This window comes from Coturnix japonica, chromosome Z, assembly GCF_001577835.2.
Source record: "Coturnix japonica isolate 7356 chromosome Z, Coturnix japonica 2.1, whole genome shotgun sequence".
Taxonomy (NCBI): Eukaryota; Metazoa; Chordata; class Aves; order Galliformes; family Phasianidae; genus Coturnix; species Coturnix japonica.
This window is the reverse complement of record NC_029547.1, coordinates 16088343-16105560: the sequence shown is the minus strand read 5'-3', so window position 1 is coordinate 16105560 and position 17218 is coordinate 16088343. Positions and strand designations below refer to the sequence as shown.

At 35.6% G+C, this 17218-nt stretch overlaps 1 protein-coding gene and 1 long non-coding RNA gene across 3 annotated transcripts in view; one reads left to right on the top strand and one right to left on the bottom strand.

Annotated features, from left to right (window-relative positions):
• Positions 1 to 17218, top strand: part of HCN1 (hyperpolarization activated cyclic nucleotide gated potassium channel 1) — a 187365-nt gene that overhangs the window by 144251 nt on the left and 25896 nt on the right. The window contains exon 5 of the mRNA XM_015848649.2: positions 1125 to 1271. Within this exon, the coding sequence (XP_015704135.1) occupies positions 1125 to 1271 (147 nt within the window). The remainder of the gene's footprint in view (positions 1 to 1124; positions 1272 to 17218) is intronic.
• On the bottom strand, positions 8412 to 12265 carry LOC107305973. 2 transcript variants are annotated; one of them, XR_004305593.1, is made up of 3 exons: positions 12126 to 12265; positions 10776 to 10889; positions 8412 to 9615 (listed from the first exon to the last, which is right to left on the bottom strand). It is a non-coding gene; the product is annotated as an uncharacterized LOC107305973 (long non-coding RNA). The 2 variants fall into 2 exon arrangements; XR_001551950.2 differs by lacking the exon at positions 12126 to 12265 and adding an exon at positions 11073 to 11136.

Sequence of the window (17218 nt, the reverse complement as noted above, 5' to 3'; positions counted from 1 at the left end):
CATTCTTGCGTGAGGACACAGCAAGAGCTGCACAGTACAGCATCTTCTCTTTGGCTCTGGAGAAACTGCAGAAACATGAAAGCAGCCGCAGGACTGTCAGATACATAGACCACATGTGGATCTCACCTCCACTCCTTCCCCCTAAATCCAAACCTAGATGAGCTGAAATGATTACTAGAATAACTTTACTAGCAATATCTTGTTTATGTGAGACTATGACTGTCCCAGAAGTCTGATTCACACCCAGAATAGATGGATATTTTTTTCTGTATCAGAGCAGAAACCACTGAAGGGCAAGCAAATTTAAATCTCAATTCTTAAGGATGGGGAGAATAATTCTTGCTTCCGGGGTGCAAAAAAAAAAGCTGTACAGACCTTAACTCAGACTTAACATACTATCAGATATTATTAAACAACCCCATGCAAAGTTACTTTCTTCTTTAGGGAACGCATGTTGTACATGTGGCCTTTTCTAATTTTTTTCCACATTGCAAAACGAAATTTAAGTTGAATTACAGCAGATAGAACAGCCTGCAGTTATGCAAGTTAAAGGATATACCCAGTAGTTCATAAGCAGTGAATGTACAGTATAAATTCATTTAATTGGTCCACAGGGATGCTGGTCTTAATTAGGCCTTTACTGATTTTTTTCATTTAAAACAGTTAAAAATGCCAAATTAATGGGGGGGGGAGGGGAGGGGAGGGGGCAGGAAAGAAGAAAAACAAAATGAAGATTGTATGCATAAGAAACCAATTTTCTTGCAAGTTTTAACTTATCTGTGAGTCTTGAAGGGGTTTTCTCTTTCTGTGTCTCACTGCCTTATCATTTTTAGCTGAATTCTAGGGAAGACAAGGTGTGAGGGGTTGTCTTCCAAAAATTATATGTTAATATGAATACTAATATCATCACAAGGGGCAGTTTCCATTATTTTCAACAATTTTGTTGTCAACTCAATAGCAGTAATACCAAACTAGCTAGTTTTTGTGTTAGGGTCCTCTGATATATTTTTATAAACATATGTAAGGCATAAGTGGATACATGAATGAATTTTCATTTTGTAAGTGCCTTGAGATTATTAAAAATTTGGAGAGATAAATGATTCTTCCTTTTCTTCTCCTGACAGTACAAACAAGTGGAACAGTACATGTCATTCCACAAATTACCTGCTGAAATGCGCCAGAAGATACATGATTACTATGAGCACCGCTATCAAGGCAAGATCTTTGATGAGGAAAACATTCTTAATGAGCTCAATGATCCTCTTCGGGAGGTAAGATTAAAGCACTCAAGTGATTCTTTGTACTATGGGAAAATTACATCTTTGCTGTTTTTCTGATTCTTTTCAATAATATTTAATCCAATTTGACCATCTATCTAGTAAAAGTCTGACCAGGAAAATGAACTATATGGTAGAAAAATAAAAAGAGTAAAATACCATTGCTAATTGTTGAGAGAATATGTGGTCTTCTGCCATTCTGTATGACAGAGACTGAACTGGAATGGTTTGGAGTGAAAGACATAACCTGCTTCCCTACTTACTGACAGGCCATTTACATAGGTGAAACCTGTAAAAGCCATCGGTAAAGCTGTAAAGTAGAAGTAGCATCCTTGGTTAAGATGTTTTTTTCTTCCAGTCTTTACTGCCAGATAAGCCTGCTGAAATTTGAAGTACAATCCATGAAAGAAGTTCTTGTATTTTTTAAACTCAAGTTTCCAGTCTGATTTTGTTTTGCTTGTTTGTATGTTTTTTAATCGTATTGTATATTACATATGCAAGCAGTTGAAATCTTCTTGGTGACATGCTTTGGAGGAAGACAGGTAGCTTCTTACTCAGAACATACAAGTAACTATCTTCAACTGATAACCTATGCAAGGAGGTTTGTGTTATCAACTGGCTGATATCTTCTACTAAAAAGAGGAGGGGGAAAAAAAAAAAAAAGAATTCAGAAATATTCGGAAAGAAAAAAGCATGGAAAAAAGAAAAAAAATAATTGAGGAGAATAAAGGATAAGTAGTCTGTAGTGGGGAAACCTCTGCAGTACCAAATAGTGCATTTTAATATGCTCGGGTGTGGTAGGAATGATGCTGATAGTGGGCATATAAAACTCCATACAGAACACAGGATGTCATGTAATTCTAACATTATTTGTAGATGAAAAAGTTCTGTGATGGTCTGTCTATTCCATTGAGTCTGTTTGCACTGAAAATATGTCAAAACATGTTATGCAGCTCATGTTAAACATCAGTCAAGTTCCATATTTAAAATAGGTGCAATATTCAAATTATAAGAAATAATACCATCCGTTCCTGCTCTTGGGCTTCTAAAGCCCCTTGCCACTATTTGGTCATGCCAGTGTTCCTAAAGCCTGACAGCAGCCTCCTTCCTTTGACACTACTGCTGAGAGTGGTAGACAGAGCTAAAAATTTCTAGATAAATGCTAAATGATTCAAGTAAGTACCAGGACAAACAATGATATTTCCAACAATTGGGCAGTGAATTCACTGGACTGAATTCCAGTGCCTGCACTTATCTAATTCCCTAAAACAAGTGTAGTATCGCATGCTGCATGTTTGTAAGTAGTTTGGAGGGCTGGTGGAGGTCTCTGGTTTCTAAACTGCCTCTGCCAGTCTACCCTGAGGCTACCCTGGGTATATTTGGAAATGTCAAGAGGAAAATGCACTATAAAAATCCACCATGTAGGACAGAAAAAGTCTGGAAATTATCTCTAGACCACAGTGATAGGCAAAATAAAAATTTTAGCCAGTATAGAATTTAGGTTCTTTTGAAAAATGGAGTGCATATACAAACTCATCAGTCACTGACATTAGAAACATTCTCATCTACTTGTGTTTTAAAGGAAAAAATAATATCAATACCTGAAGCATAATAGCCTTCCAGCTCAAAATCTTCTGTTACTAACAACCACTTCCAGTTGCAGCACTCTAAATATCTTGCTTTTCGTCCTTTCTTCCCTACATTAATCCCATTTTTATTTCTTTGTTTCCCAGTTCCCCACCTTCTGTTTCTTCATTCCTTCCTTCTTAAAATTTTTCTTACTGCTTAAGAGCAGCAGGGAAAATTTACTCAATCTTAAAACAAAACAAAACAAAACAAAACAAAAAAACCAACAACACAAAACAAAAAGCACTTCTGGGCAGACATCAGGCATAGAAATGTTCAAAAATTAATGTTTCACTGAAAACGCTAAGAGTGGAATTTCACTGAAGTAGTGGTTTCTGGTTCTGCTGTGATTATGCTGTAATTACAATTTCTTTGTTCTCTTTATTATCTAAGAAAAAATTATTTATCAGTATATTGCATTCAAGGACTACAATCAAGTTGCATGCTCGTACTAATGACTATATAGTGACTTCCAGAAAAATATGCCACCAGAAATAAAAAACAAAGCAAAACAAAACAAAAACATAAGAATTTGATGGCTGCCATGAGAGAATAGGTTTTCCAATGCATCTGTCTGAATTCTAGCAGCAACTCTATTGCTGTGCCAGAAAATACCACTTGGATGTTTGCTTATTTTAGTTGTTTTAAATTCAATTTTAGCTACCACTTCAGTATGCACAGTTTTATAAGGCAAATAGTCACTTTTCAGTGTTACTAATGGATAATAAATTAGACCCTTTTAAGTGTAGAACACAATTATTATTTTTTAAAATTTATTTATTTTTTAATTAGACAAGATGCATCACTGCCAGTAACTGTACAAGGCTATAATGTACAGACAGCAGCACAGTTGCATCACTGAAAGAAAAAGTATTTACTTCATTTGTTTAGTTTTTAATGACTTCTCTATTTTACCCTGTATTTAGTGTAAGAATTAAGCATTTAGAGTCTCCACTGTGCTTGCATAGCATGATGAAAGAAACTTACAAAGACATTCAACTGAAACCATTTTTTCTTTGCTTAGAGTATGCAGTAAAGAAGACACACAAAATACTGCATAACCACAGCATGAATATTATCAAGTGCAATAAAAAACTTTCAGTATTGTCAGTTCTCCTTCTTCTGAACCATTTTAGTTTACTGCATGTGTTGAAACTTTTCAAAGCTAGGATTTCCTTAAGGGATGATGACCTTTTTCAGTCTATGCTTTTTAACAGAGTAGCAAACATGCATGATATAAACATGATCACTTAACCGTTAAAAAATAAAGAACACAGAAATAGCAGTACAAATCTGTTGCAAAATTCTTACGTGATAACTGCTTCTAATAAGGCTTGTTTGCTTATAGTAAAAGTAAGACTTTTAGTAAAAAAGGATTCATATTCAGTTGAGCTTATGAAAACTTTATATGGAATATACACAGAATATTGGATGAGTAACACAATAAAAAGCTTAAAAAAGGTTTGCTGCGTATTTGTATATGTTAAATTTTGTTAGGAAGCTGAAAATAGATTCATACTTCTTGTGGGGAACTAACTAGGTCATTATACTAGAAAGAGAAAATGATCCTGGTTTCTGAATTTTTTTCAGTGCTCCTTAAGTGCATCTTAACTGAGTAAAGTGTGTGGTAAAAACCAAGTGGCAGCTGACCTTCATCATTTAAGGATAAGCTTGTTTTAACAAAGATATTCAGTTCAATGAACTAAAAGTTAGATATTTATAAGGATGTGGGGCTTACAAACCTTATCTTCTCCTTGGTTAAGTGAGTTACATGATTTGGGTATACTAACTGGATATCCTCAACTCCACACGCTCAAACTGTATTAACCATACATTGCCATATGTAGAGTGCTGCCACATGCTCATAAGAAAAGGTGTTCTCTAAGGAAAAGTAAATTATTTCACTCCTACTGAAAAGTGTATCTCCTATTTCACGGGTAGAGTTATCAGATAGTAACTGTCCAGGCTTCCTGGGAATCAAATAGTGGGGAGACTCTCGGCAGCTACATTTCTGTAGAGGTGGAAAGCCTCTCTCACATCATTCAGGTTCACTGAACCTGTTGCTGCTGTGTAGAAATTCTGATTCTGCATCAGAATGCAATCTCTTCCAAAACTACACTCGAATTACAAAAAATTCAAAGACAAACATAAGAAGTTTCATCAAAGAAAAAAGATTAAGAACAGTCAAATTGGCTCATCTCTGGTTTCTGTCTAAGTCTCCAGCCTTACCAGCAGTGTCTGTAAGTAGATACCCCAAGAACAGCGAAAGACTGGGTGAGTGTGGTATTTCCCTTGAAAGCTCTCCTAGACTCCGGCTTTTGAAAATTCAAAGCATACTCTGCAATTGATGTGATTTGTCTATTGAGTAATCCTTAATTGTAATATCTCCTGATTATTTATTTACACTCCTCTTGAATCTGTGGTATCTTTTTGTAATCACATCCTTTGACAAGGAACACAGACTTGTACCCTTCTTTTCTTGGGTTTGAATCTGGCTCTCACTGCTTATTAGATTTTGATGGCCTTAAAAAAAAGAACGTGAAGATACAGACAATTGCTACTCAGTCTTTGTATGCTAGTCATGACTGCATAAACTTTTATGGTAACATTCTTAATTTTTTATTTTTTATTTATTTATTTATTTATTTTGGTAGCATATAGAGTTCTGTTCTCAATTATTTTTGCATAAAAGCCATCTCACCTCCATAATCATCCTTGTTGCCATTCCATAATTTTATTCCCAACTCTACTGTATGTTTTCCTGAGTACCAGATCGGTACCCAGCATGCTGGTATTTTAATAATATCAATTATTCTTTTCCTAAAATTCCAAACATTAAAGTTCTTTTTAAATCTTTGCCAACTACTGAGTTTACAATTTTTAATTTTTTTTTTTATTATTATAAGATCCGAGAGGTAATGGATACATTACTTTATGTATTTGCCAATTTATTTCCCTTACTTTTCTCTCCATTAGTAATCTCCAACCAGCCTACATAAAGCTCTTTTTAGTTTCCCTTTTACATGCTTCATTTTTACACAGTGCCCGTTCTGAAACTGAGCAGAGCTGAATGAAGTTCTTGGCTCTTGTTTTCCCACAAGGATAGTGAATATAAGTACATTAATGGCACTTAATGAATCTGGTAGACTGGTAGATTTGCATCACTTAGTAACATTTCTTGTGAGGGAGATGCATTCACAACAAAATAAGGGAAAGCTTCTGTTCCTGGATTTATACTTTTTATAACAATAGCTAAAATTAACAATAGATTTACTAAAAACAGATTTCGTTTTTTATGTGTTGACATATTAAGAATTGTTTTAGGGAAAATTAACTTAGACTTTCAAAATGAATTTAAAAAATTATCAATTCAGTAACTTCACTGTTATTTCCAGTTAAATAACTCCCTCCACATACTTCCTTGTATAGTACTTTTTGTTCTATTTCATATTGATGTATAGAAATGACAAAATATTTTCCTGCTTGAACTATGCTATGCTTCTGTGAACAGTGAAGAAACAACTCCAAAGTTAATATGAGGCTGAAATGTGATGTAATTTGGGCACAGTAAGCTTTAGTCCTTTTTAATAATGTAGTCATTATCATTTTTGGATACAGGCCATTAAACCTTAACAAAATAGTAAGAAATAGAATGAGTTTATTAAAAAATATTAAAGTAACAGAATCAATATTAAATATCAGCATTAAATTATTGAAAATTACAGATATTTTACTTCAGTAACAACCTATGTCCATAAATTTATGATCATAAAAGAGGTAATAACTTCATTGTAATGCACTGCATTTTACATATTTTTATATACACTAAACCTAGGTAGAAGCTTAAGGAGGGGAAGTAGAGAAAATGCATTAGAATTATAGATGGAGTCATACAGGAACTAATTTAAGTATCACTTTATACAGTTATGTGGAAAGAGTGAATACCTCTTTATCTAGTGCATTAAAAAGCTTTTCCACATAGTCATGGATAAAACATAACCTCAGTTTATACTCTGGAGTACTGAAATCATGAATGAATTATGCAGCACATCAGTCTGACAGAATAAATGGTAGTATACTTGTATACTGGAGCAATATTTATTTGACAAATTCTGAAGGGGAAGTGCAGTGTTTATGTTGGAAATTGGCCCGTGACCACCAGGTGACTGGATTACTGTATTTTAGGATACTCTGCACTACCAGGTGTGACATGGAAACACTTGGTTTACAGCCTCAAATTTGATTCCTAGGAGTCTGAGAAAATGAAGCTAAAATTATTTCCTGCAGTATGGAAAGTATGGCCACTGATGTGCACTCATACACAAGTGTATGTGCTGGAGGTGAGACATGGCTTTTGAATTACCAACCACTTGCATAACTGCTGCATGTATTCCAAAAACTTTTATCAGAGTCCCTTCTGTGTTCAATGTGCTTCATTACCAAATCCATCCTGAGCTGAGACATGCTTTGGCAAGTCCAAGATATAACTGCTTCCAATAATACAGATAATAGTATACTGACAGCTCTCAGTAATTATGATTTTCAACAGACTTGTTACTGCACCTATGATATTCTTTTGTGATAACTGTTCAATAGATATTTCAGACATCACAGTTCTTTCATGAGCTTTTCTAAAATACTAAGCTAAATGAAATCCCCAAATCTTAGTGCAGTAGTTTTGTTGTGTTAAAAGATAAGTTATTTGAGAAAAGCACCAGACTATTTGGATTCAAGCTAAATACTCTCACAGCCTGTTATAGAAGTGTAAGCCTAGTCTATACTTGCTCTTGTCTGGACTGCTGTTCAGGGATCTGAGGAGCAGAAGCAGGGCAGCTTTCCTAGGTACCCAGTCCAGTTCATTGAGAGAACAGCAGCTAATGCAATAGCAGTGCTGTTCTGCAGAGGCAAATTCCACTCCATTGCCTGACTCAAGTCTAAGATCATACTTCCAAGTGTCTGCTCTGTCTCAGTTCTTAGTGGACCAAAGGACTGTTTTGCTGATACCTGAGTGGTACTAAGGGAAAGACTGAAAGAAGTGGGCTTTTTTTAATTTTCTTTTTCCCCCTGTGGCTTCCGCTAAAAGGCAGGAAAATTTAAGGCACATAAGACAGTGCTTACCACAGCAAGTTCATTCCTATTAGGTCTGACTATGCTCTTGCAATTATAAATGGAGCTGCTGATTTTTGGGATGGTAAAAATAATAACAAAGTACTTCAGATGACTTCTGAGCTAGTTTTCTCTATGTAAGTTTTTTTAACACTGTGATTGCTTGGGTTTAGCTGGTGCTCTCCCTAATAGGTTTCAGCAAGTTTCAGATCAGGTAGCTAAACCAAGTGATCTTTTTCTCCAATCCGTTAATAATGTCCAGAAGCTCTTCTGTGTTAAAACAGAGTAGAAGTTAAGAAAGATTCATCTGAACCCACTGAGGAATAAACAAAAAAAAAAAAAAAAAAAAAAAAAAAAAAAAAAAAAAAAAAAAAAAAAAAAAAAATTAAAAAAAAAAAAAAATTAAAACTTTTTAACCAGGGTTGTAAACATTGTTGTCTGTTTTAATTCAAGATTACGATATGGGGGATCTGGCTACAGGGATGCCATCTGGTACAGTGTTCTACTGGCTCCTGATAGGCTCTCCATTTTTCTTCTCATGGGGTTCCAAAGTGAAATCTCTTAGTCCTTATATAGAGAGAGCGTGGGCAGAGGAAGCAGGGGGCAGTGTGCAGTCCTGATCCATGTTAGAACTGCAATGCAGGCAAGGATGGATGTTTCCATTTCCCTTTCCCATAATTCTCTCCTTGGCAATGGTGAAAGAACATTTTTACTTCAGTTTTCGCTGTGGGATTTAAATTATGGATCCAGAAGCAGGCTAAAGTCTTTTGAAGCATATGTATTTTTTTGAATTGGTGAAGTTGTTCTGATGGCTACGGAAATGTTTCTGTGTTGAATCAACATGTTAAAATGTATGTGTCCATTAAAGTTGCAGAAATACTAATTAGCGTTGTGTCTTACTAGCAAGAGGTGATAAATGTGTCGTGAGCTGCCAGATGCAAAAGCAAGTGCATATGCCTAATTTTATGCACTCTGTCACTCAGTTGCACACTTGGAATAGTAATAACAGCTTGCAGAAGAGTTTGTGGCATTTCCCGTTTGTACATTTGGAGATGCCTCTTAAAAGCATGGTATCTCAAAGGCAAGTCAATGAGAACAAAAATGTACAGAGCTTAAAATCCATCATAAGTGCACATGTATGGACTTATTTCCAGTTGGTGCACTGTTGTATAAGAAGGTAAATCTTGTTAAAGCTGTGGGAAATAGGCTGGTTAGAGCTCTACAGATCACAGCAATGCTGGATCATTATTTTGTTCTTTTCCTAATACCACTGGAACAAAAAAATATAGAAACATTTTTCTGAAACCTGCATAAAACTGGGTCTCAACTCTAGTTTTGGACTTATGCTTTTCCCCAACATACACATAAATCCTTATAATATTTTCCTCCAAAAGCTGTCTTACAGTTAAGCTAAATGTGCAATGCTGTTTTTTTTTTGTTTGTTTGTTTGTTTGTGTGTGGTTTTTTTTCTGAAGTCCTCCTACCTGAAAGAGGGGAGTTTTCTTCATCTGCAAACTTCTCCACATAAGTGTAAAGTCTATATACATCCCTTTTTTTTTTTTTTTTTTTTTTTTTGATGAAGAGCCTTTAAGGGATGGAAGTGGAGCTATCAGAAAAAAAAAAAAAAAGAAAAGTTTTGTTTACTTATAATGTGCACCACTGATAGTACATCTTTGCTTTTCAACAGACTTGTCTGTGTTGTGTATAAGTGCTTGAAGTGGCACATAAGTAGACAGATAATGAAATAAAGTGTAGATATGTATGCAGAAGTCTTTGAGTTTAATTTAAAGATAAGTGTCAAATACTAAAGCAACTTAGGTGTTTTTAGTGATCAACGAGAATCTTCCTCACTTAAATTACTGTGATATAAAATTGTTGGAGATCACTGGAGTTAAGAGCTGCTGCACAGACTCCATTCCATTCAGTACCAGTGCATACTTTCCCATAGATCCTTGGCTGAGTTCAGAGTAATGATTTGTAGATGCTGTTTCCATCTTTTGGGATAAAAGCCTTGACTGGATTCAAAGCCAGCCTCAGCAGCAGTAGAGCACTTACTGACAAGTGGGCCGTTACTGACAAGGGGCCTAGTTTGTGGATTTTCTCATGAAGCAATTCATATTTCATTTCTCCCATTTGTGAAAAAAGAAAACTCTGAAGTTGGTCAAGAGGAGATTAATAAAGTGCCTAAAGCTCATGCAGTTGCATGTCTTATGAGCTGATCACTGTGTGTTTGTGCACACTGATCACTGCAGTATATTGGATACAAAACATTGTGCCTTGATAGAAGGCTAAATAATTCTGTAGATAAAATAAGTACCTATGTGATTACATACATTATAAAGAAAAGACACATTCTTTGTAATCAATAGATTTCATTTTAGCCTGAGCTCATTTATTAGCCAGTTATTATCTAACTGTGCAACTGAAAGCTATTTAATATTTATTTCTGTTGTCAATTATCTGTACTTAAAAATAAAATTAACTAATAGTGTGGAATTTGAAATAGTGAGGAATTCAAAATCAGGAAGCAAAGATAGATCTATATTAAAAGGAAAGGGAGAAAGAGAGAGAGAGAGAGAAAGACAGAAAGAAAGAATGCAACTACTTAGAAATATTTGAAAAGTGTTCCTGATGAGAGCATTATGCTGTGGTATTTGGACAATGGGTTATTTGGGAAATACATTTGCTTGTATATGTATCCAGAGTTTGCAAAAGAGAAGTCTATCTACTTACTGTACCTCTCACTGCTACATGTTTTATACTCACCTATTTATGAAAACACTACTTTTCACAATCATTCATATTTCACCAAAATAGAAAGAGTCCCATCTGTAAGAGCTAGATATCATCCTTTTTAGCAGCTGGCGCAAAATAGATGCCCTATGGAGAGGAAGAGAATTGCTGTTGATATTATATGTAGATAGCTGGCTTAATATATAACAGACCTTGAAAGGAATTAAGAGGCTAAGACATCTGTAATGCTGCTGAGCAGAGCTGGCACGTATGTAGCTTGCTTTGTCATTCTCCAACACAAGAAACCTTCTCCAAAATATTGATACTTACAGCAATGTGACAAACTTTGAATGTGAGAAAGAGGTTAATACACTTCCTGAGCCATTATTTAAAGCTCATCGCTTGCCTATTTTTAGGCCACCATGTGAAGAGATGTTAGCTGAAAATAGATACAGATCATGTGCCCTTGCAGAATATAGAACATCAGGACATTTCATTTCCAAAGAACATAATTGGAACTGGGAGCAGAATCTTCTTTCCTCTCACCTTTTGCTTGTAGATTATAACTCAATTATACAAGTACACGAATTATGTTAACCTCTGAGTATTTAACTGAAATTAATTTCAAATGTATTACTAATGAGACACATTATTGAGTTAAAATTTGGCTGTTTTTACATTGAAGGCGTACATAAGCATGTATGTGCACACATAAGTAAGTCTCTGTAGACATGTTTGTAGAATATATATTACGTACACACACTTTCAGGCACATATGTGCAACCCAGTGTCCAAGATGTATGTAAGAGAGAAGTACTATATAAAAATCTGATTATGTTTCTCAGTATTACAGTATGTCTCAGTACCTCTTTCCTATGCCTTATATTACTTCACTGTGAACTGTAATGACAAGGCTTTTAAAAGCTCTCCTATTATATAAAGTCAATATAGATTAATTTATTCATAAAAGTAGAGATTAAGATATGTTCTTAAGATAATTTGAAAATCTTTCTGAATAAATTATAGGAACATATTTCTCATAATCCTGAGTCTATATTTAATTCATAAAGTGAGTAACGCACTGAAATGCTTTTAATGGTTAAATAAATGTAACATTTTCAGCAACTGATGAACTGTAGTTGGTTTTTGTTGTTGTTGTTTTTTAAAGAATATTTAACTGATATAAAGGGTGCACCATGGTAAGCCCCCCTCCTTCCTGTGCTTGCCAAGTTTCATGCACAGATGCAAAGGCACCTCCTGGAAACCCTGCTGTGATCAGGCTCCCTCAGTTTCTGTCGCAAGCCTAATCCTGGAAAGAAAGCACAGGCAGAAATGTTCAAGGCCTTATTGACTGCATGCAGAGAACAAACACAGCACACTTACTAAAAGTGGAAGGTGGAAGGCTACAGGTATCTCCCTTCACTTCTTGGATGCCTTATTTACATAGGCACTTCTTTATACACTCCTAAAAGCAAATATTTTCAAGATTTAAAAATGTAGAGGATGTCCCATGTGCCCTTGATCTGTCAAGTCTTGTGATTTGGCTCCTAGCTCTAGTGTGATTCTTTGCTTCTCTGATACCATGCACTCTCTTTTATCTTGCTTCTGTTATGTAACTGGAGTGAGTGGCTCAAATACTGGCCTGTAAGTCCCTAAACAGTTATATCCTCTAGATGCTCTGTTTTCTAAATTTCTGATTTAAGTTTTTTCACTGTGGTATCTGCTGTCCAACTGATTATCTCTCCAGATTATAGTTTGGGTTTTTGGTTTCTTTGTTGTTTTGTTGTTTTTTTTTTTCCCAGGCTAGTTGATTATTCCAGGATCGGCACATTTGCCTACTGGATATTTATAGACTAAACTAGTCCACTCCTGCCAATCTGCCTTGTCTTCCCCCAGTATGATCTGCTATTGAGGCTGTTCTTGCTGTCATGCTTCCTATTTGCACTCCTCAGAATTTTTTACGTTCTTTACACCTCCTGTGCCATTTATGCATCTCTTTTCCCTGCAGCTAATATTGTTAGCCAACGTGGCACTCTTAAGAAAACTCTGTCTTCAGGGCTGTCTGGCTGTCACTTTACTGAGTTACTCCCAGAGATTTCATCTTCATTTTTGCCATCTGATGCTATCAGTTCTGTAGCCAGCTCTCCATGTCTCTCTCTTTCATCTGTAACTGAGCAGTATCCTCATGATTCACTGCAATACTGAGCTCCAGAATCTCTGCTCTCTGTATTTTTCTACGTGCTTGCACTCCAGCCCAGTGGTCTGAATATGGGTCATGAGCTCCTTACACGTTTGTCACATGCTTCTCATAGCGTAACAACACTGAGCCTCTGTGCTTGATCCTGCTACAAACCCTTTGCAGCGGTTTCATTTAGAAGGCAAATTTAAATGGCCTTATAATTAGCTTGTCCCTGTTAAAATAATAGAGCAGTGACGATGGCTGATTCAGAAATAGAAAGGGATTGGGCATTCTCCTTATCTTTCTTTTTATATCTTTCTGTTAAATATAGATGTGTGCATACGTAGTTGACAACATAAATATTCTAGCATATGCACACACAGAAGCATTCAGTGTTCCATCACACATTTGCCTAAGAAATCAGAATAAATCTAATTGTTTACAAATGCTTCCCTTCCCCACTTCAAGATGCTAACTTAGATAGCCAAGCAATGTTTTGTGAATTAAAGTCAGGAGTTTGTTTATACCGTATATAGAGTAGGTCTCTACTGAGTAGTTACAAATGAAATGCAAACAGAAATGCACACAAAAACTCTAAACAAGATTTCAAGCTCAGCTAACTAGTATTTATCCAGTACAAACAGTAAGACATAATTTAAGCTGTTTAATAATTTTACAGAGTGGTTCTTTTAATTCATAATAAGGAGTAACTATTAACCTAGCAATTAACAAGATAACAGTATTTCCAATCCGGAGCTCTCGGAGGGCTTCAAAATAACATGGCATACAAACCACTTCCACTGATAGTTAAATAACCGTTTTCCTGGCTCTTGTTGTAAACTGTGTCATCTAGACAATATACAGAGGGTGTGGGTAAAAGCACACACACTTGAGAGGTAGCTCATGGATGAGTCACTTGTCTTGGGCATTTGGGCTGTGAGGTGCAGGAAACAAGAGGAGGAATGAAAGGACAAGGAGGGAGGAATAGAATGGCAGAAGGAATTGCCATTCCTGATGGAATGATGCTGCACTTAGAATAAATTCTCAGGGGAACTATTCCTAGCATTCAATTCTGCTCTTGACTAAATAAGTGAAAATCAGAAATAGTCAGCACACAAATTTATCTCCAGGATATAGCTTTCTGTTTCTCCTAAGGCATGTTGAGTTTTTTCTGCCACCAAGTTCTTTGTTTCAGTACTTTGTGCAAGTCCTCAGGCAGTTCCATGCTAGCTTCACAGTTTTTCCTCTGTCTTCATCCACAAGTTATTTCCTGCATGAGCCTTCTTGCTTCAGTGAGATAAGTGGTATTGTTGAGCCACATCACATTTTCTGCATTCCAACAAATATTTTACACAACAAGGCACCCAAATCAACACACTTTACCTAGTAAGTCATGCAAATATAAGTGTAGCTCTGGATGTCTTTGTGAAATTCCACTCTCTTCCTCTCTCCCTGTTTTTGTTTGGTTGGTTGGTTTGTGGTTTTCTGTTGTACGCAACTACTCTCCTTTTATCACATGGATCAAACACTATTCTAAGAATAGTAAAACCCTTTCCAGAACTTTTCAGATACAAAATAATTTCATTCTGGCTGTCAGGTGATATCTCATTGACTTTGGTGCGTCAAAGAAGTACACTTTATTCCAAAGAACTGTAAGTAACATCTGAGTTTGTTTCTGGAAGGATGTTGTAGAAAAAAAAAGTAAGTGCCATACATATCATGTACAAGGCCAACTACAGATTGATTGCTGTTAGTAAGTGGTATCACATTAGTTCAGAAGAAATGCTGAAGAATGAATATGGTTTCCAGAATCATCATATTATCACAAGAGGGACTGGAAGCTACAGAGACAGTGGAAAAGCAATGCTATTTGTTAACCTGTGAGCAAGCAGACTAGGCAGAGTAATGTGATTATTAACAAAACCTTAATTATTAATTAAGTTCCTTAATTATTGTTTTAGAAAAATATGAGGTTTGCTTCATAATGAATAATTTACTCCACTTTTCAGTGTGTTAACACAAGTTTCTGATACAGGCACATACTGATAGGATTTTACAGATCTTACATGTCTTGTAGTTCTCCTTCATGCAAAAACTGACAATGCATACATTAAAGTCTGTAGTCTAATAATTGAACAACTTCAAATTTAAAATGCTTTACTAAACCAAAACTTCAGTCTTACCTGCCACCTGCCCAAGATATTATGTGTAAGTACTACATTGTTAGTACAAAACCTAGACACAAAGTTAAGATATTTTGCTGTTCTTGAACCCAAAATTGAAATAATAAATGTAAATACATTTTCAAATTGCAGTTTATTTATGTAATTAATAAAAGGAAAAAGTATCAATAGCAACTGCTACTATCACACATAAATTCTATATTACCTTCTGGAACAAACTGGCAGTGATATTTTTCAGGATTTTTTTTCCATAGTGGTCATTTTTAGCACTACATATGGAGAGGGAAAGCCTTCAGGAAGGAGAAGCTGGTTAACTGGCTCAGTCTTATTTGAGTTACCAGCACTTCCCAATCTTTCGAAACTAGACAGACTAACTCACAATTACAGTTTGTCTTAAAACATTGCCTCTGTGCTCATTTTGATACTTCTTATCCTTTTTTTCCAACTGGAAACCAAAATTATGAGACATAGAACATTTAAGAACATTGAAGAAGATTACACCTAAATTAACTTTAAGAGTTGCACAGTTTTGGAACCTAAACACGTTTCAGTGAATGAAAAGATGTATAGTGTCTTTTTTCTATCTTTCCTTCTTTCCTAAAATTTTCTAAATATAATAGAAGATCCAGAGAAGAGAAGCATGAGGTGCACAGAATTGCTCTCTCCCTAAGCTCAATTAAATCAATTAACAAGCTGGGAAAAAGATGGATATCTTTTACCAGACTGACTTTATTGCAGGTTTGGTTGAACCATCAGTTGTCCAAAGGATTAACATCTGCATTTTAAGTTAACACAATTATAATTCTGAAGCATAAAAAGTCCATATACGGTGTTGAATTAAAAACAAAACAAAATAACAACAACAAAAAACAAAATAAACAAACAAACAAACAAAAAAAACGCCACAAATCATTGATATAAATATATAAAGAAAGCCAACATTCAACTAAATAAGTCAAGAAAAGAAAATTGGTCCCACCTACATCCCTGCTGCTGGCAAATACATGAAAAAGATTGGTTTCTCTTATGAGACAGCAATACTAGCTACCATATGCACTTTTTAAGGACGACTTGTCATAAAATGAGGTGAGTGAGCCAGAAAAAAAAAACCAACAACAACCATGCACCTGCTTCAACTCAGTCCTGGCAGAATCCAAGCAGGGATTTCGTTCAAAGAGGCTGTAAAGCATGTTTATTATTCCCTGCCTTAGCTCATCTCACAGCTGGTTAGAAAATTTTCTGCAGCTGGGCTACCAGTATACCTGGTATGCTGGAGGTTCTGGGGACATGGGTGTTATTTAAAATGTAAATACACAGGCTGTCCACTGATACTCAGTGCAACTAGGATCATACTGGTTGTCTTTACCCTGGAGTTTTTGTCAGGCTTTGTTCACTGTCTGTGGGTCAAACATGTAGGTTACCTCAAATCAGAACATTCTTGTGCTTCTAAAGTGTAAAGCTACAGGGGCTAGAGAGAGAGGTTTTCCAAAGCCTACATACTCTCAATATCCAGCTCTATTTACAGAATGGCAAAACATCAAAGTCCTGAAGAACAGAGAATTACATCTTTCAGTGCAGTTCTAGACATAAATGATGGTATCCAAGGATTAAACATGATATTTAAGCAGAGTAGCAGAGTCCCTGTGTTAAAAATGCCCATTGTTCTGGTTCAGAGAGAAATCCAGCATAGTATACAAAGAAAAATTTTGTGCCAGACATTATCTGGACCACAAGTGAAACTCTAGATCTGTATTTTCCCTACTGAGAATGCTAGATTTAAGTGTAATTGAAAAACGAAAAGATTATGGAAAAGTCATTCAAAGGTAAAGATCTGCATAGTCATTCTTACATTTATTTATCAGGGAAGCACTCTGTTTAATTAATTAACAACAGCGTGTTAAAGCAATTTGAATAATTTCAGGTGTATCAGAAATAAAGAGTATTGCATCCTGTCGCCGCATGTATATTTTCTGGCACTAAACATGTTTTGATGTATGTGACTAACAATGTAGTCATTCTCTCAGCGGGATGCTAACCCTAGTCCTCCTGATTGCCTGCTGTCATAAAACCTGTGAGGACTTAATATCTGTGAGATGCCTTCTTACTGCCAAAGC